Source organism: Oncorhynchus mykiss, chromosome 12 (assembly GCF_057628025.1).
Source record: "Oncorhynchus mykiss isolate SJ-2025 chromosome 12, ASM5762802v1, whole genome shotgun sequence".
Taxonomy (NCBI): domain Eukaryota; kingdom Metazoa; phylum Chordata; class Actinopteri; order Salmoniformes; family Salmonidae; genus Oncorhynchus; species Oncorhynchus mykiss.
This window is the reverse complement of record NC_143033.1, coordinates 3,922,281-3,942,443: the sequence shown is the minus strand read 5'-3', so window position 1 is coordinate 3,942,443 and position 20,163 is coordinate 3,922,281. Positions and strand designations below refer to the sequence as shown.

At 42.9% G+C, this 20,163-nt stretch overlaps 2 protein-coding genes across 3 annotated transcripts in view; one reads left to right on the top strand and one right to left on the bottom strand.

Annotated features, from left to right (window-relative positions):
* The window catches only part of LOC110536873 (SOSS complex subunit C), a 32,347-nt gene extending 25,957 nt beyond the window's left edge, over positions 1-6,390 (bottom strand). Inside the window, exons 1-2 of the mRNA XM_036936742.2 lie at positions 6,071-6,390; positions 1,565-1,661 (exon numbers count right to left, since the gene is read on the bottom strand). Coding sequence (XP_036792637.1) covers positions 1,565-1,661; positions 6,071-6,089 — 116 coding nt within the window. The 5' untranslated portion in view covers positions 6,090-6,390. The remainder of the gene's footprint in view (positions 1-1,564; positions 1,662-6,070) is intronic.
* LOC110536767 (sorting nexin-30) overlaps positions 6,390-20,163 on the top strand; it is a 78,991-nt gene continuing 65,217 nt past the window's right edge. For both annotated transcript variants that reach the window (XM_090191554.1, XM_090191553.1), the window contains exon 1: positions 6,390-6,730. In XM_090191554.1, the coding sequence (XP_090047680.1) occupies positions 6,584-6,730 (147 nt within the window). In that variant the 5' untranslated portion in view covers positions 6,390-6,583. The remainder of the gene's footprint in view (positions 6,731-20,163) is intronic.

The following is a 20,163-nucleotide window of genomic DNA, read 5'->3' as shown; positions in this document are numbered from 1 at the left end:
AGAACAATGGGAGTGGGCCATGGTCTATAGCAGAACAATGGGAGTGGGCCCTGGTCTATAGCAGAACACTGGGAGTGGGCCCTGGTCTATAGCAGAACACTGGGAGTGGGCCCTGGTCTATAGTAGAACACTGGGAGTGGGCCCTGGTCTATAGCAGAACACTGGGAGTGGGACCTGGTCTATAGCAGAACACTGGGAGTGGGACCTGGTCTATAGCAGAACACTGGGAGTGGGACCTGGTCTATAGCAGAACACTGGGAGTGGGCCCTGGTCTATAGCAAAACACTGGGAGGTGGGCCCTGGTCTATAGCAAAACACTGGGAGTGGACCCTGGTCTATAGCAGAACACTGGGAGTGGGCCCTGGTCTATAGTAGAACACTGGGAGTGGGCCCTGGTCTATAGCAGAACACGGAGTGGGCCCTGGTCTACAGTAGAACACTGGGAGTGGGCCCTGGTCTATAGCAGAACACGGAGTGGGCCCTGGTCTAGAGCAGAACACTGGCAGTGGGCCCTGGTCTATAGCAGAACAGTGGGAGCGGGCCCTGGTCTAAGCAGAACACGGAGTGGGCCCTGGTCTATAGCAGAACACTGGGAGTGGGCCCTGGTCTATAGCAGAACAATGGGAGTGGGCCCTGGTCTATAGCAAAACAATGGGAGTGGGCCCTGGTCTATAGCAGAACACTGGGAGTGGGCCCTGGTCTATAGCAGAACACTGGGAGTGGACCCTGGTCTATAGCAGAACACTGGGAGTGGGCCCTGGTCTATAGTAGAACACTGGGAGTGGGCCCTGGTCTATAGCAGAACACTGGGAGTGGGACCTGGTCTATAGCAGAACACTGGGAGTGGGACCTGGTCTATAGCAGAACACTGGGAGTGGGACCTGGTCTATAGCAGAACACTGGGAGTGGGCCCTGGTCTATAGCAAAACACTGGGAGGTGGGCCCTGGTCTATAGCAAAACACTGGGAGTGGACCCTGGTCTATAGCAGAACACTGGGAGTGGGCCCTGGTCTATAGTAGAACACTGGGAGTGGGCCCTGGTCTATAGCAGAACACGGAGTGGGCCCTGGTCTACAGTAGAACACTGGGAGTGGGCCCTGGTCTATAGCAGAACACGGAGTGGGCCCTGGTCTAGAGCAGAACACTGGCAGTGGGCCCTGGTCTATAGCAGAACAGTGGGAGCGGGCCCTGGTCTAAGCAGAACACGGAGTGGGCCCTGGTCTATAGCAGAACACTGGGAGTGGGCCCTGGTCTATAGCAGAACAATGGGAGTGGGCCCTGGTCTATAGCAAAACAATGGGAGTGGGCCCTGGTCTATAGCAGAACACTGGGAGTGGGCCCTGGTCTATAGCAGAACACTGGGAGTGGACCCTGGTCTATAGCAGAACACTGGGAGTGGACCCTGGTCTATAGCAGAACACTGGCAGTGGGCCCTGGTCTATAGCACAACACTGGCAGTGGGCCCTGGTCTATAGCAGAACACTATATGAGACACAACCAAGATGTATTTCACTGACACCACCCACTATTGACAGATAGATAGATACATGTTCATTCCTAATACCTGGCTGCAGGGTTATTCATGGATGAATTATGTATCAAGCGTCTCTTCTCCTTGTCCAGGTCAGCCAAAATGGCCACACGGTTCTTGTTCTGGACTCCTGATGGCAGAAAAAACAGAAGATCATGAAAATAATCAGCACAAATAGCTAGCTAGCTCTTATCCAGGGCTCTATTCTAGCTAGCTCTTATCCAGGGCTCTATTCTAGCTAGCTCTTATCCAGGGTTCTATTCTAGCTAGCTCTTATCCAGGACTCTATTCTAGCTAGCTCTTATCCAGGGCTCTATTCTAGCTAGCTCTTATCCAGGGCTCTATTTTAGCTAGCTCTTATCCAGGGCTCTATTCTAGCTAGCTCTTATCCAGGGCTCTATTCTAGCTAGCTCTTATCCAGGGTTCTATTCTAGCTAGCTCTTATCCAGGGTTCTATTCTAGCTAGCTCTTATCCAGGGTTCTATTCTAGCTAGCTCTTATCCAGGGCTCTATTCTAGCTAGCTCTTATCCAGGGCTCTATTCTAGCTAGCTCTTATCCAGGGCTCTATTCTAGCTAGCTCTTATCCAGGGTTCTATTCTAGCTAGCTCTTATCCAGGGTTCTATTCTAGCTAGCTCTTATCCAGGGTTCTATTCTAGCTAGCTCTTATCCAGGGCTCTATTCTAGCTAGCTCTTATCCAGGGCTCTATTCTAGCTAGCTCTTATCCAGGGCTCTATTCTAGCTAGCTCTTATCCAGAGCTCTATTCTAGCTAGCTCTTATCCAGGGCTCTATTCTAGCTAGCTCTTATCCAGGGTTCTATTCTAGCTAGCTCTTATCCAGGGGTCTATTCTAGCTAGCTCTTATCCAGGGCTCTATTCTAGCTAGCTCTTATCCAGGGCTCTATTCTAGCTAGCTCTTATCCAGGGCTCTATTCTAGCTAGCTCTTATCCAGGGCTCTATTCTAGCTAGCTCTTATCCATGGTTATATTCTAGCTAGCTCTTATCCAGGGGTCTATTCTAGCTAGCTCTTATCCAGGGCTCTATTCTAGCTAGCTCTTATCCAGGGCTCTATTCTAGCTAGCTCTTATCCAGGGTTATATTCTAGCTAGCTCTTATCCAGGGGTCTATTCTAGCTAGCTCTTATCCAGGGCTCTATTCTAGCTAGCTCTTATCCAGGGCTCTATTCTAGCTAGCTCTTATCCAGGGCTCTATTCTAGCTAGTTCTTATCCAGGGCTCTATTCTAACTAGCTCTTATCCAGGGCTCTATTCTAGCTAGCTCTTATCCAGGGTTCTATTCTAGCTAGTTCTTATCCAGGGCTCTATTCTAACTAGCTCTTATCCAGGGCTGTTGACGAAGATTCAGGGCTCTATTCAAACAGATATTCTTTAGCCCACATCTGCATAGCGGTTGTTTTGGCGGTGTCAGAGGGGAAACTGCGTTAGAGCTGTCAAATCCACAAGCGGCTCCATGCATTATATCTAAAGCAGACAATGTGACTCTGTGCAACCAATGGCAATAAGAGAAATCCCATGCAGCCTTGTTCGCAAATTGAAACACTGGAATGTGAGATGTAATCTACACTTCGATTAGGATGATAGAAATCTTCATTATTTCGTGGAAATGTAACAAGCACACTAAATCGTTTGATAAACTGATTATGGCAGTAGGCCAGTAGTCATATAAAAACTTTACTCTGATTATCATAAATCGGTGTGAGGTCCAAATGTAAGTCTGCGTATTAAAACACCTGGTTCTTTTGAATTAAAAGGGCATGTACACAGGTTAATTGGAGTTCCCGGCGGTGTATTTCATATGCCAGCATCAGTAGCCCAATCCTCCTCCCCTTTTCACCAAATAGATCTATCTTAGTCGTGCAATTTGACATCTAACTAAGATGTTTGGTGCAATATTTCTCAAGTGGATTTTTGTTGTTGTTGTAAAATGTATCGTTGCACAGCAGCTAGTTAGCGACACAAGGAGAAAACACTGAGCTGGGAGAAACTGTACTGATGAACTTGTTTCGCCCCTGCTGTGTACCGGAGTCCTCCTTAGGAAGAGCTGGCTAAACTAGCACAGTGTCCTTCGCTCCAGCCTTCCAAACTCCTGCCCTCGCTGTCGTTATACAGAACTGCTGGAAAACAGTGCCCGGCATGCAGGGTCGAAGGACGGTGTCTACCGGTGTACAGCTACCTAACTAGCTACGGTTGTCTCCACCGCTCCTTCTGTGCGGTTTATCGGTAGCTGGCATCCAACGTTATTGTGCATTAACGCCACCTACTGTAGTGGTGGGTCGTTCCCGAACGAACGGATCTTTTTGGTGAACGTCGGGAACCGAATCGCATCGGTGAAAGAGCCGTTCATTTGGCTCCCTGATTGGCTTACTGTTAATACGTCTTTCTGATCTCAAAACAATGTTTTTTCTGCAGATAAGTTACATTAGGCCGAAAGTCTCGGAATGCCCATCACTACTGGAGTATAAAGAGGGGCTCCTGCAGACACAGGAACGCCCCAAATTGCAGACTGCAGTTCCACCCTTCCCCCAAAAACCCTTCCCTTGCTCAGACCAAAACATCATCCTAATAATACATACAGGAACTGTTCTGAACTGTTTCGGATGGCAAGCATGTGGATGACTTTATGCGTGAGTGAAGTGAATGTGGAAAAACAAAGTATTCATCTTAGAAATATAGTTTTCACACAAACTTTATATCTCCGAACTCAAAATCAAATAGGATTCGCAAAAATAACATGGTCACTGCGGTAGAACGTCTACTTTGATTGGCCACTGTGGTAGAACGTCTTTTGATTCGCCACTGTGGAAGAACGTCTACTTTGATTGGCCACTGTGGTAGAACGTCTATTTTGATTGGTCACTGTGGTATTGGTCGATTTTCTGCATTTATTTAAGTCCCATCATCAGGTATTGGACTAACCTGGTCACTGGGAAGATGCTCTCAAAATGTCGGTGCCCGTAGAGGTGAGCAGTACAATTATGGGATGGAGTGCCGTCATAATGCCACCAGGCCACAAGCGAAGTCGGGGGAAGAGGAATATTGGGACACAGAAAGGTGGATTTCTGAGGAGGAATGGAGAGGGGAAATGAGGAAGAGGAGGTTGAAAAGAATGAGGAAAGCAGAGGTTGGTTTTGAATCTGAGGAAGAGGGTGATAAAAATGGAGATGGCGTGTCGAAGAAGATTGGTGTCAAGTGCAAACTGAGTGAGCCGTGCACCAGACCGAATTATGGAAGTGAATGAGTTAAGTGAGGAGGAAGGTGTGGTGAAGAGCTCAGAACCCGAGCCTGGCATCAATGGACTGGATAAAGAAGAACCTGGTCCAGTAGGAGTGACATTTTGTTGAGAAGGTGGATCCTTGCCTTTTGGCTGATTCAGTTGTGGTTTCAGGGTGGGGGGGAAGCTGGCTGCAGTTGAATCAGTGAAGGTAACCTAGGTAACTTGTGATATTTGTTTGTGTTTTTTCCGTGTCACGCAACTTGGGTCAAGATCTGTTTCAGGCTTTGGTTTTAGAAACAGGGCACCTTTGAAAGGAGTGATTTCTAGGGTAACGTTAGGCGTGGAGGTGGAGCTATTGAAGTTGAAGATTCTTGGTGTTTGTGGTGTGACACCGATCTGGTGGTGAAACAGTCACTGTCAGTCCTTTTGAGTCAGTCTTTACAGAACGAGGTCAAGTTCAGTTATTCTCAGTCCGTCCCCTCGCCGGGCTCGAACCAGGGACCCTCTGCACACAGACAACAGTCACCCTCGAAGCATCGTAACCCATCGCTCCACAAAAGCGCGGCCCTTGCAGAGCAAGGGGAACAACTACTTCAAGGTCTCAAAGCGAGTGACGTCACCGATTAGCGCGCACCACCACTAACTAGCTAGCCGTTTCACATCGGTTACATCACTCTTTACCCAACAAGGTCATGTTAAGATATCAGTTATCCAGTGTGGCGAATCCACTGTACTGTTTCAGGTGCCACGTTTATGGTCATGTCGCAGCCGTGTGCAGGAGGGGGATCCCAAGATGTGGGAAGTGTGCAGGAGGGCACGGGACAGAGGATTGTGTCATTTCGGTGGATAAAGTTGTGTGTCAACTGTAGGGGTGCTCATGTTGCTGGGGATCGGAAGTGTCCGGAGGGAAGGTGGCAGGTTGATATGGCCAGAGTCAGAGTAGTATTGGGGGCGGTAAAGCAACATAGACGGCAACCGCCATTAAACCTCACAGGAAGGAAGTTTAATCATTAGGTAGACATTTCAGATGTGTCCATATAAAAACAGGACTATTGGGGAAATCGTTCTTCTTGCAAAGCATGTAAACGTTTTAAAAACGAACTATTACATGAATCTGACTATCCACAATAACCGTATTGTTGTGTGTCCGTATCCCCGATTTGACAGCTCCAACGCGGTTACACCACTTGAGGTAGAAAGACCTGAATTTCCGCGAAGCGGATTGAATTGAGCCCCAGGACTCTGCATCAACAAGCCGCACAAAACGCCCTGGATATTCGACCCTGCCTTTTCTACTTGACTTACCCGGTGCAGGCGACGCCATGTCAGAAAGACTGGTTGCAACCTAAACAATATAAAACATGAAATAGAGCCAGCTATCACAGTGTTAGTTAACATCTACACTGGGGACAGACGAATCGACCACGGATAGCAGATGTTTCAGATTTTACCCATCGTTCAAATAGCTACACAACTATCACATATAATAATAGTATGTTTAACTCCAACTAAACTACTTCGCTAGATACAGAAACAAACACCGCTAAATTACTTTTTTTTTGTACTCTGTCAGCATGTCAACAAAAGTCACGTGATTGCTGGAAGCGTCATTACTTCCGGTTACTGTTATTCTACTTCCGAGACTGCGCAGTGCCAGTCAGCTGGAAGCTTTTGGTTGCAACTAGAGTGTCCAGCGTTTGATACACGGGATTCATGGGAAATAATCACACACACACACACACAAAAACTCGCATTCCAGGCCAAAAAAACGAAGATATTTCCCGGTAAATCCGTTCTCGGATTCCCATCGCTTGCACAATGAGTGCTAGCACCCCAAAATCGCTGGCATCTTCGGGGCAAAAGCCCATTCAGGAGATCTGTCATCCGCTTGGAGCCGAGGATACAGCGTCGGTCCTCACACCCAGTCCAGATGTCGGAAACACCATTACCAGCATCGGAGGGAAGGTACAAAAAAATATATAGATATAGATTGCTAGAAAAGCTAAATAAATAGATAGTATTCTGTACTTTCATGTGCTGATGTAGTTGTAGGATGATAGATTGTCTAGCCTAGGGCATTTCCATCTAAAAAGGACACATGAGCACCAACGAAGTTCGTAGGAGCATATCAAATGAAATCTAATTCTCTATATTTTTTTAATCAATTAAGGCATATATAAATTTTTTACCTATTTTCCATCCTAAAAAATTAAGAATAAGCAAAGGCTTTGGTCTCTTGTCAAACAGATGGAAAAGAGATCTTAGACAACATCTACCTGAAAAAGTCTTAAAAGAGACTCAATAATGTTGACCTAAAGCCCCCTGCCAACTAATATCAACACATATCGAGTTTTGGAGAAAATATTTGCCTTCTGTAAGTTTATGAAACATTGACTTGTGCCTTGTAATTTTGTTACCAAAAACCCACATATGTTTAAGATATTTTCAGCTCATAGTGTCTCCTGTTACTGTCCTCCCTTCCACTGACTGTTATGTTCAGCTCATAGTGTCTCCTGCTACTGTCCTCTCTTCCACTGACTGTTATGTTTAGCTCATAATGTCTCCTGTTACTGTCCTCCCTTCTACTGACTGTTATGTTCAGCTCATAGTGTCTCCTGTTACTGTCCTCCCTTCTACTGACTGTTATGTTCAGCTCATAGTGTCTCCTGTTACTGTCCTCCCTTCCACTGACTGTTATGTTCAGCTCATAGTGTCTCCTGTTACTGTCCTCTCTTCCACTGACTGTTATGTTCAGCTCATAGTGTCTCCTGTTACTGTCCTCCCTTCCACTGACTGTTATGTTCAGCTCATAGTGTCTCCTGTTATGTTCAGCTCATAGTGTCTCCTGTTATGTTCAGCTCATAGTGTCTCCTGTTACTGCCCTCTCTTCCACTGACTGTTATGTTCAGCTCATAGTGTCTCCTGTTACTGTCCTCCCTTCCACTGACTGTTATGTTCAGCTCATAGTGTCTCCTGTTACTGTCCTCTCTTCCACTGACATACTGTTATGTTCATCTCATAGTGTCTCCTGTTACTGTCCTCTCTTCCACTGACTGTTATGTTCAGCTCATAGTGTCTCCTGTTATGTTCAGCTCATAGTGTCTCCTGTTATGTTCATCTCATAGTGTCTCCTGTTACTGCCCTCTCTTCCACTGACTGTTATGTTCAGCTCATAGTGTCTCCTGTTACTGTCCTCCCTTCCACTGACTGTTATGTTCAGCTCATAGTGTCTCCTGCTACTGTCCTCTCTTCCACTGACTGTTATGTTCAGCTCATAGTGTCTCCTGTTACTGTCCTCTCTTCCACTGACTGTTATGTTCAGCTCATAGTGTCTCCTGTTATGTTCAGCTCATAGTGTCTCCTGTTACTGTCCTCTCTCCCAATGATTGTTATGTTCAGCTCATAGTGTCTCCTGTTACTGTCCTCTCTTCCACTGACTGTTATGTTCAGCTCATAGTGTCTCCTGTTACTGTCCTCTCTTCCACTGATTGTTATGTTCAGCTCATAGTGTCTCCTGTTATGTTCAGCTCATAGTGTCTCCTGTTATGTTCAGCTCATAGTGTCTCCTGTTATGTTCAGCTCATAGTGTCTCCTGTTACTGTCCTCTCTCCCAATGATTGTTATGTTCAGCTCATAGTGTCTCCTGTTATGTTCAGCTTATATCTGTTTTCTTTCTGTTGTCTGGTGGTCAAAGCAAGACTGAAAACCCTCACTTTGCCGCTCTCTCTCAATTCAGTTCAGTTTCAATTTAAGAGCTTTATTGGCATGAGAAACATATGTACATTGCCGAAGCAAGTGAAATAGATAATAAACAAAAGTAAAATATACAATCGAAATGAACTGTAAACATCACTCCCAAAACGTTTCAGAGGAATAGACATTTTAAATGTCATATGGCTATGTACAGTGTTGTAACGATGTGCAAATAGTTAAAGTACAAAAGGGAAAATAAATAAACATAAATATGGGTTGTATTTACAATGGTGTTTGTTCTTCACTGGTTGACCCTTTCTTGTGGCAACAGGTCACACATCTTGCTGCTGTGATGTCACACTGGTATTTCACCCAGTAGATATGGGAGTTTATCAAAATTGGATTTGTTTTCGAATTCTTTGTGGATCTGTGTAATCTGAGGGAAATGTGTCTCTCTAATATGGTCATACATTTGGCAGGAGGTTATGAAGTGCAGCTCAGTTTCCACCTCATTTTGTGGGCAGTGAGCACATAGCCTGTCTTCTCTTGAGAGTCAGGTCTGCCTACGGTGGCCTCTCAATAGCAAGGCTATGCTCACTGAGTCTGTACATAGTCAAAGCTTTCCTTAAGTTTGGGTCAGTCACAGTGGTCAGGTATTCTGCCACTGTGTACTTGCTGTTTAAGGCCAAATAGCATTCTAGTTTGCTCTGTTTTTTTGTTAATTACTTGACACATTGGAAATAATTATCTTTTTGTTTTCTCATGATTTGATTGGGTCTAATTGTGTTGCTGTCCTGGGGCTCTGTGAGGTCTCTTTGTGTTTCTGAACAGAGCCCCAGGACCAGCTTGCTTAGGGGACTCTTCTCCAGGTTCATCTCTCTGTAGGTGATGGCTTTGTTATGGAAGGTTTTGGGATTCGCTTCCTTTTAGGTGGTTGTCGAATTTCAAGGCTCTTTTCTGGACATGGTTAATTAGCTGTTATCGGCCTAACTCTGCTCTGCATGCATTATTTGGTGTTTTATGTTGTACATTTTTATTTTTATTAAACCTTTATTTAACTAGTCAAATCAGTTAAGAACAAATTCTTATTTACAATGACGGCCTACCAAAAGGCCTTCTGTGGGGACGGGGGCTGAATTACATTATTATTATGATTTTTTAAATTAAATATATAAATGTATATACAGTGGGGCAGAAAAGTATTTAGTCAGCCACCAATTGTGCAAGTTCTCCCACTTAAAAAGATGAGAGAGGCCTGTAATTTTCATCATAGGTACACTTCAACTATGACAGACAAAATTAGAAAAAAAATCCAGAAAATCACATTGTAGTATTTTTTTATGAATTTATTTGCAAATTATGGTGGAAAATAAGTATTTGGTCAATAACAAAAGTTTATCTCAATACTTTGTTATATACCCTTTGTTGGCAATGACACTGGTCAAACGTCTTCACAAGTTTTTCACATACTGTTGCTGGTATTCTCTTAATGAAGGTCTGTGAGAGCCAGAAATCTTGCTTGTTTGTAGGTGACCAAATACTTATTTTCCACCATAATTTGCAAATAAATTCATTAAAAATCCTACAATGTGATTTTCTGGATTTTTTTTTCTCATTTTATCTGTCATAGTTGAAGTGTACCTATGATGAAAATTACAGGCCTCTCTCATTTTTTTAAGTGGGAGAACTTGCACAATTGGTGGCTGACTAAATACTTTTTTGCCCCACTGTATACAGTACTGTGCAAAAGTTTTAGGCAGGTGTGGAAAAAATGCTGTAAAGTAAGAATGCTTTCAGAAAATAGACATGTTAATAGTTTATAAATTAACTAAATGCAATGTGAGTGATATTTTTTAAATATTTAATTTAACTAGACAAGTCAGTTAAGTACAAATTCTTATTTTCAATGACGGTATTCAATGGGTTAACTGCCTGTTCAGGGGCAGAACGACAGATTTGTACCTTGTCAGCTCGGGGATTTGAACTTGCAACCTTCCTGTCCAACGCTCTAACCACTAGGCTACCCTGCCGCCCCAACTGAGCAGAAGAAAAATCTAAATCAAATCCATATTTGGTGAGACCACCCTTTGCCTTCAAAACAGCATCTATTCTCGTAGGTACACTTGCTTAAAGTCAGGGATTTTGTAGGCATGTAGTCAGGTGTATGATTAACCAATTATACCAAACGGGTGCAAAAGATCATAAATTCATTATGTACAGTTGAACCACAATCATTAACTTAAACAGAAACAGCTGTGTAGCAGGAATAAAACTGGGTTTTTTAATTGATCAGGGACAGTACAAAGTATAAAGTTTGGACACACATACTTGTTCAAGGGTTTTTCTTAATTTTGTACTATTTTCTACACTGTAGAATAATATTGAAGACGTCAAAACTATGACATAACACATTTGGAATAAGTTAGTAACCAAATAAGTGTTAAACAAATCAAAATAGATTTTAGATTCTTCAAAGTAGCCACCCTTTGCCTTGATGACAGCTTTGCCCACTCTTGGCATTCTCTCAACCAGCTTCACCTGGAATGCTTTTCCAACAGTCTTGAAGGAGTTCCCACGTATGCTGAGCACTTGTTGGCTGCTTTTCCTTCACTCTGCAGTCCAACTCAGCCCAAACCATCTCAATTGGTTTGAGGTCGGGTGATTGTGGAGGCCAGGTCATCTGATGCAGCACTCCATCACTCTCCTTCTTACTCAAATAGCCCTTACACAGCCTGGAGATGTGTTGGGTCATTGTCCTGTTGAAAAACAAATGATAGTCCCACTAAGGACAAACCAGATGGGATGGTGTATCGCTGCAGAATGCTGTGGTGGCCATGCTGGTTAATCACAGACAGTGTCACCAGCAAAGCACCACTACACCATCACACCTCCTCCTCCATGCTTCACAGTGGGAACCACACATGCACACATCCGTTCACCTACTCTGCATCTCACAAAGACACAGTGATTGGAACCAAAACTCTCAAATTTGGACTCATCAGACCAATGGACAGATTTCCACCGGTCTAATGTCCATTGCTCATGTTTCTTGGCCCAAGCAAGTCTCTTCTTCTTATTGGTGTCCTTTAGTAGTGGTTTCTTCGCAGCAATTTGACCACGAAGGCCTGATTCACGTAGTTTCCTCTGAACAGTTGATGTTGAGATGTGTCTGTACTTGAACTCTGAAGCATTTATTTAGGCTACAATCTGAGGTGCAGTTAACTCTAATAAATGTACCCTCTGCAGCAGAGGTAACTCTGGGTCTTCCTTTCCTGTGGCGGTCCTCATGAGAGACAGTTTCATCGTAGCGCTTGATGGATTATGCGACTGCACCTAAAGAAAATTCTGACCTTCATGTCTTAAAGTAATGATGGACTATTGTTTATCTTTGCTTATTTGATCTGTTCTTGCCCTAATATGGACTTGGTATTTTACCAAATAGGGCTATCTTCGGTTTACCACCCCTACATTGTCACAACGCAACTGATTGGCTCAAACACATTCAGGAATGAAATTCCACAACTTAACAAGCCACACCTGTTAATTGAAATGCATTCCAGGTGACTACCTCATGAAGCCGGTTGAGAGAATGCCAAGAATGTGCAAAGCTGCCATCAAGTCACAAGTGTAGCTACTTTGATGAATCTCAAATATATCTCAAATATATTTTGATTTGATTAACATTAATTTGGTTACTACATGATTCCATATGTGTTATTTCATAGTTTTGATGTCTTCATTATTATTCTACTATGTAGAAAATAGTACAAATAAAGAAGTAACAGCCTTGAATGAGGCGGTTTGTCCAAACTTTTGTGTGACTGACACCTTTAATGAGAGGTCTAATAATATTTAATAATGTCTGCCCTCCAAATTCATATTCATTATATAAATAGGCCCTTTTAATTTGGTCTGGCTTGCCATTCCAAATTAAATAGATTTTTTTGGGGGGGGCTCATTAATTTTTTATACATTTTGTTCCCCCCCCCCCAGCCTTATTCTAAAATGGATTCAATATTTTTCTCACCTCATCAATCTACAGACAATACCCTGTAATGACATCACAATACCCTGTAATGACATCACAATACCCTGTAATGACATCACAACACCCCGTAATGACATCACAATACTCTGTAATGACAGCTTGAGATGTTTTATTTTTTTTGCAAATGTAAAAAAAACTGATATCACGTTTACATAAGTATTCAGACCCTTTACTCAGTACTTTGTTGAAGCACCTTTTGGCAGTGATTACAGCCTCCGATTGTCTTCTTGGGTTTGACGCTACAATCTTGACACACCTGTATTTGGGGAGTTTCTCACATTCTTCTCTGTTTTGGTACAGCTACTGAAGAGCTCTCCTTTGTCTCCACCCATTCAGCATGGTTCACACCCTCTTAAGCCTTAGACCACACCCATTCAGCATGGTTCACACCCTCTTAAGCCTTAGACCACACCCATCTCTTTAAGGATTCACATGTGAGGCCATGTGCTAAACAGAGTGAGTATGGTAGTGTACTATATAAAGGGTTAAGGCTGGTTTGTACTTTGTCTATCTTTGTCTGTGTAACTGTCTGTAGCTATACAGTTGTCACTGCGACATCATGAACAGTCTATTGTCATAATAAACACACAAAAAAGGACAGGCTGCATGACATCAGCAGCCTGGTGGTCAGCAGTAATGTTGTGTTATAACTTCAATAAACCCATCCGTTTAAAAGTTAATTTAGTAAATGTTAATTTAGAAAACCAGGCAACTAAAAGCAACTTTCTAAACAATGTTTTGGTTCGTTTCTAACTCGTTAGCTAGTTAGCTAGCGTTAAGGTAACTGGCTAGCCAGTTCAAATAATGGCCACATCATAACTGACAACGGCAGCTTGTTAGTTAGCTAGCTAGCGTTAAGGTAACTGGCTAGCCAGTTCAAATAATGGCCACATCATAACTGACAACGTCAGCTTGTTAGTTAGCGAGCTAGCGTTAAGGTAACTGGCTAGCCAGTTCAAATAATGGCCACATCATAACTGACAACGTCAGCTTGTTAGTTAGCTAGCTAGCGTTAAGTTAGCTGGCTAGCCAGTTCAAATAATGGCCACATCATAACTGACAACGGCAGCTTGTTAGTTAGCTAGCTAGCTTTAAGTTATCTGGCTAGCGAGCTAGCGTTAAGTTAGCTGGCTAGCCAGTTCAAATAATGGCCATATCATAACTGACAACGTCTTTTAACCTAAGCTCATTTTAATTCATTATTACAGGAAAATAAACTCACAATAAGATCATTATTTACAAGTTAACGGCGAGCTAATTACAGAAAATGGTTTTACGGTTGTGAGTGTGATGAAATAAAAGCAGGGCATTCTATCGGAGAATTTCAGAACTTGGACACTGTCTAGTTGGCCTAACGTTATATCCTAGTATGACTTTGGTGCAGGTCATGTTGTTCTTCACATTACCGTCTCAGTAAACACACACTATATCAGATACAATCTAAGGTTATTTATCACATGCACAGGATATAGAAGGTGTAAACAGTACAGTGAAATGGTTACCTATGTAGTGGATTGTTTTGTTTTGATATGTAACATTATATATATATATATATATTCTCCCCCATGTAAAAATAGCCTTTAAATGACAAACATATCAATCATAATATTTTAAACTATTAAAATGCTCAGAATTGAGGAAATTGTACCTTTTTCTCTCGTCTATGTAATAATCAGGAAGCCTGAGAGAACAATCCGAGTTGATGGGGAGTTTATATTCACGAGCTCACCTTGACCTACAGCTGCCTTGTGGTGGTTGCCAGGTAACAAGGTAAACAAAGGGCCACATGTCATTGATGACCAGGTAAACATAGGTCATTCCCAGTCTACTGTTGAATATCAGACAAACTGCAGCAATTAATTACAGAATAAAGTTCACTGATACACTTCCTCAGCAGAATGAGTAAAGCCTGAGACACCCTTTAGAAGCTTAGACATACGAGAATGTACATGGAAAACAGCATACAATAAGTGTACTGGACAATTTATTGGTGCCTATGCATGAGCATTAGAAATGACAATATGACAACATGTTCAGAATTTTATTTATTTATTTTTTATTTAACCTTTATTTAACTAGGCAAGTCAGTTAAGAACAAATTCTTATTTACAATGACGGCCAAACCCGGATGACGCTGGGCCAATTGTGAGCCGCCCTCTGGGACTCCCAATCACAGCCAGATGTGATGCAGCCTGGATTCGAACCAGGGACTGCAGTGACATAGCACCGAGATGCAGTGCTTTAGACCGCTGCTCCCACTCGGGGAGCCCTGTACTGTATGTATTGATCAGACATTTATTTGATCATTTACAATCGGCCAAAATATTGATCAACGTGAACACATGAGAAATAATGGTGAGACATCATTTGACAGAAAACTGATTAGAGCCATAAGCCATAATATAGGCACCCTGCCGCCCTGCAGGACCCCATTGATTCATACAGTTTGAACCACTCATCTCCCGTCCGAATGCTAGACGAAAAATAATACTAAGTAACAAAAATCTGATATCATTTCACGTAAAAGTGAATTACTTAGGCTTTAGGAAATGTAACCAACTAAGAGATTGATGGGAGACGAGCTTCAGTCACCCAGGCTTTAAAAATGTAACCTAAGAGATTGATGGGAGACGAGCTTCAGTCACCCAGGCTTTAAAAATGTAAACTAAGAGATTGATGGGAGACGAGCTTCAGTCACCCACTAGTGAATTACTTCGTCTCAATTTGAAATATGCAATATTTTGGTCTTGCAAATTTGTTTTCTTTTTCTTCTTCAATTAAACTTTTTAAATGTTAATTATTTTGGAAATGTTTGTGTGCCTTAAATGCTCAATTGATGCAGATTTTAAATGAATGACTCTGACTTACACAGTATCCTCCGGTCCGTCTCCACAAGCTTCACAGCACTTCCCTCGTTCTTTGCCTTGGGAAAGCAGTTTTTTTTTTGTATCGCACCACTCCTGCTGCGGGGGGTTTGGCTGGGAAGCTGTGGCGACAGAGTTCTAAAACGTCTGTCATTATGGCTTGATGAAAGTGAAGAGACAAAATTAGACGGTAATAACCTCCACCCTACTTCATTTTGGAACGGCAAAATATGATTTCCAGGGGTAAATTACAAGTACTGTACACATCACAACTCCTTTTTTTTTTGTGGACAACATTCCTTCAAGCCGGCGGTGTGCGCTGGCAGTTCTCAGGCTCAATGTAAGGGGGGCGTAGGGATGGAAGAACAGCAGCCATAAATGTGACTAACAGGAAAATTCGTACTATTATAGGAAATATACCGTTCACAAGTCAAAGCAGACACGGTTGCATTATCTAAAGTTAGCCCCCCCCCCTCTTTCCCTCCAAAAATGTTGGCTACCGTGTCAGACTCATCGAACTATGATAACATTACTTATATTATATTCTGCGTTTGCAAGAGCCACTGTCAATGAAAGTACAGCATCCGTCTTCAGGATTAGCTTCCCTAGCAAGACCCATCCACATTTTCTCCCCAAATTGATAGATCAACTTCCCTCCAAAAACGCGTGACCTGATCCTAATTTTCAGCCTGTTTCCACCTGAAAATGAAAAGCAGCCACTGCTGTCGGATGTCTTCATTGTTCAGAAGACAGTGTAGAGTTAAGTCTACGCTGTGACGTCCAGTCACCACGCCAACAGTGCATGCTGGGAAGTAGCTACAGCACCTTCAGAAAGACCTTTTCTACATTTTGTTATGTTGTTACAGCTTTATTATAAAATTAATACAAATAAATATTCAATTTACACACAGTACATAATGAGTAAACAGGCTGTTTTTTTGACATTTTTGCAAAATCTATAAAAACATTTTTTTTTTTTTAAACAAATACATTATTTTGCTATGAGACTCAGAATTGAGCTTCCTGTTTCCATTCATCATAACTTGACCTGTGGAAAATTCAATTGATTGTACATGATTTGGAAAGGCACACGTCTGTCTATATAAGTGTCTCACAGTTGACAGAGCAAAAAGACATGACATTGAAGGAATTGTCCGTAGACAGGATTGTGTCGAGATCTGGGGAAGGGTATCAAAAAATGTCTGCAGCATTGAAGGTCCCCAAGAACACAGTGGCCTCCATCATTCTTAAATGGAAGAAGTTTGGAACCACCAAGACTCTTCCTAGAGCTGGCCTAGAGAAGGGCCATGGAGGTGACCAAAAACCAAATGGTCACTCTGACAGAGCTCTCCCGTTCCTCTGTGGAGATGGGAGAACCTTCCAGAAGGACAACCATCTCTGCAGCACTCCACCAATCAGGGTTGTATGGTAGAGTGGCCAGACTGAAGCCACTCCTCAAAGGCACATGACAGCCCACTTGGAGTTTGCCAAAAGGCACCTAAAGACTCTCAGACCATGAGAAACAAGATTCTCTAGTCTGATGAAACCAAGATTGAACTCTTTGGCCTGGAAGTGTCACTTCTGGAGGAAACCTGGTACCATCCCTACTATGAAGTATGGTGTTGGCAGCATCATGCTGTGGGTATGTTTTTCAGCGGCAGGGACAGGGAGACTAGTCAGGATCGAGGGAAAGATGAACGGAGCAAAGTACAGAGAGATGCTTGATGAAAACCTGCTCCAGAGTGCTCAGGACCTCAGACTGGGGTGAAGGTTCACCTTCCAACAGGACAACAACCCTAAGCACACAGCCAAGACAACGCAGGAGTGGCTTCGGGACAAGTCTCTGAATGTCCTTGACTGGCCCAGCCAGAGCCCGGACTTGAACCTGGTCGAACATCTCTGGAGAGACCTGAAATGAGCTGTGCAGCAACACTCCCCATCCAACCTGACAGAGCTTGAGAGGATCTGCAGAGAAGAATGGGAGAAACTCCCCAAATACAGGTGTGGCAAGCTTGTAGCGTCATACCGAAGAATACTAGATGCTGTAATCGCTGCCAAAGGTGCTTCAGTGCTGAGTAAAGGGTCTGAATACTTATGCAAATGTGATTTTTTTTTTCTCCGTTTTTTTATTTGCAAACATTTTTGCTTTGTCATTATGGGGTACTGTGATGTCTTTATGGGCTATTGTGATGTCATTATAGGGTATTGTGATGTCATTATGAGTTATTGTGATGTCATTATGGGCTATTGTGATGTCATTATGGTTTATTGTGTGTAGATTGATTAGGGGATTTTTTTGGATGGGGGGTCAGGGACCAGTAACTTTATGATCAAACTTTATCAATGTAGAAGCAACAGTAATTTTTCATAATCATACTTTGAAATGGTTGATGGAAAAACTTGATTTTAACTTTTCTGAATCCTTTTTTTAAGCTTTTAAATCAATGGGTTTTTGTTGGACATAAAGTTACATTTTTAAAGTGGGAATCTGAGTCAAAGCGTCAATCCGTTAGCTTTGATTTGCCTCCTATAAAACCTACACATCAGATGTTTTCTAAATGCTCACCTGCTTTGCCACACCACACATCTCTTTTACATTGTAGCTGAGTCTACATCAATAGACTTCATCAATGAAGTCTGGAAGTTGACAACTTGGAATACATCTGGTGTGGCAGAGATGTCGGGACAGTGATTTCGTCTTGATAACCTGTCTTGTAGCTACAGAGATTTCATTGACACCACATGACACTAGAGATGCTTTACTACCAGCTTGTAAAGAGCAAACTGTATCCTGTCTAATAGGCCCGAAGAACACAGATGAGATGGTGCAGAGCTCTCATTTAAAGCCATGAAATGGCCTCCTTTAATAGTGTTATTTCAAAATGGCCTCTTTAATAGTATTATTTCAAAATGGCCTCTTTAATAGTATTATTTCAAAATGGCCTCTTTAATAGTATTATTTCAAAATGGCCTCCTTTAATAGTATTATTTCAAAATGGCCTCCTTTAATAGTATTATTTCAAAATGGCCTCTTTAATAGTATTATTTCAAAATGGCCTCTTTAATAGTATTATTTCAAAATGGCCTCCTTTAATAGTATTATTTCAAAATTAATGAAACACAAATAAAAACAAACACCAATTTGGCTTCTTTTGTTTTTTTGTAGGTTACTGCAGGTTACTGTTTCAGTGTGGGATGTTGGTGGCAGTCATGTGGCCTTCAGCCCTCAGCCCTACCTGTTCTGTGTTGTCACCTGGGACATCTGGTCATTCTCTACCTGTTCTGTGTTGTCACCTGGGACATCTGGTCATTCTCTACCTGTTCTGTGTTGTCACCTGGGACGTCTGGTCATTCTCTACCTGTTCTGTGTTGTCACCTGGGACGTCTTGTCATTCTCTACCTGTTCTGTGTTGTCACCTGGGACGTCTGGTCATTCTCTACCTGTTCTGTGTTGTCACCTGGGACGTCTGGTCATTCTCTACCTGTTCTGTGTTGTCACCTGGGACGTCTGGTCGTTCTCTACCTGTTCTGTGTTGTCACCTGGGACGTCTGGTCGTTCTCTACCTGTTCTGTGTTGTCACCTGGGACGTCTGGTCGTTCTCTACCTGTTCTGTGTTGTCACCTGGGACGTCTGGTCGTTCTCTACCTGTTCTGTGTTGTCACCGGGGACATCTGGTCATTCTCTACCTGTTCTGTGTTGTCACCTGGGACGTCTGGTCGTTCTCTACCTGTTCTGTGTTGTCACCTGGGACGTCTGGTCGTTCTCTACCTGTTCTGTGTTGTCACCTGGGACATCTGGTCATTCTCTACCTGTTCTGTGTTGTCACCTGGGACGTCTGGTCGTTCTCTACCTGTTCTGTGTTGTCACCTGGGACGTCTGGTCGTTCTCTATGGGGATTGTTTATTGTACGTAGCTTTAAGTTTGTGAAATACTCAACAAAAAGCTTTGTCATTGCAAGAGAACCAACTAAATGGTTTTGTGGTTGTAGTATCCCCATAGAGAATGAAACGCCCTGGTCGAGTCGATGGTAAAAATGGGAGCCAATGCCTCTGCTTGGCATTGTAGACTTCATCAAGCTGCCCCGCGCTACAGAAACAGGCCTGTCTCGTGGGCCGTTGTGGCTCGTACAACTTTACTACTTTTTATTTTACTAGGCAAGTCAGTTAAGAACAAATTCTTATTTTCAATGACGGCCCTAGGGAACAGTGGGTTAACTGCCTGTTCAGGGGCAGAACGAAAGATTTGTACGTTGTCAACTCAGGGATTGCAACCTTCCGGTCACTAGTCCAACGCTCTAACCACTAGGCTACCCTGTCGCCCCACTACTACAAGAGGAGGAGGATCACTTTAATGGCGTCTCAATTCAAAGTCTTGACTCAGTCATTCCTGGCGTTCCACAATCAAATGCATCATTAGCCTAATGTTGACCCTTAGCTCTCCATAGGAATTAGGTTGGTTTTATATATCGTCCCTCCATGAATCAGTGGACTGAACGTCAAGGAAACGCCTCCAAGAATATGTTCTGTTGGCTTTTAGTTTCCTGGTCAGTTGGCCTCGCTTAAATGTGAATGATTGATCCTCAGGTCATCACAGTTTGTGTACAATGAGGAACACGACTCCTACTGAGTTTCAGCACAGGAATTATCTGTAGACTTTCTTTCCCTTGTTTGCCAAATCTCTAACAGTAATGAGACAGAATTATCTCTAGACTTTCCCTATATAGTGCACTACTTTAGACCAGAGCCCTATGGAACCCTATTCCCTATATAGTGCACTACTTTAGACCAGAGCC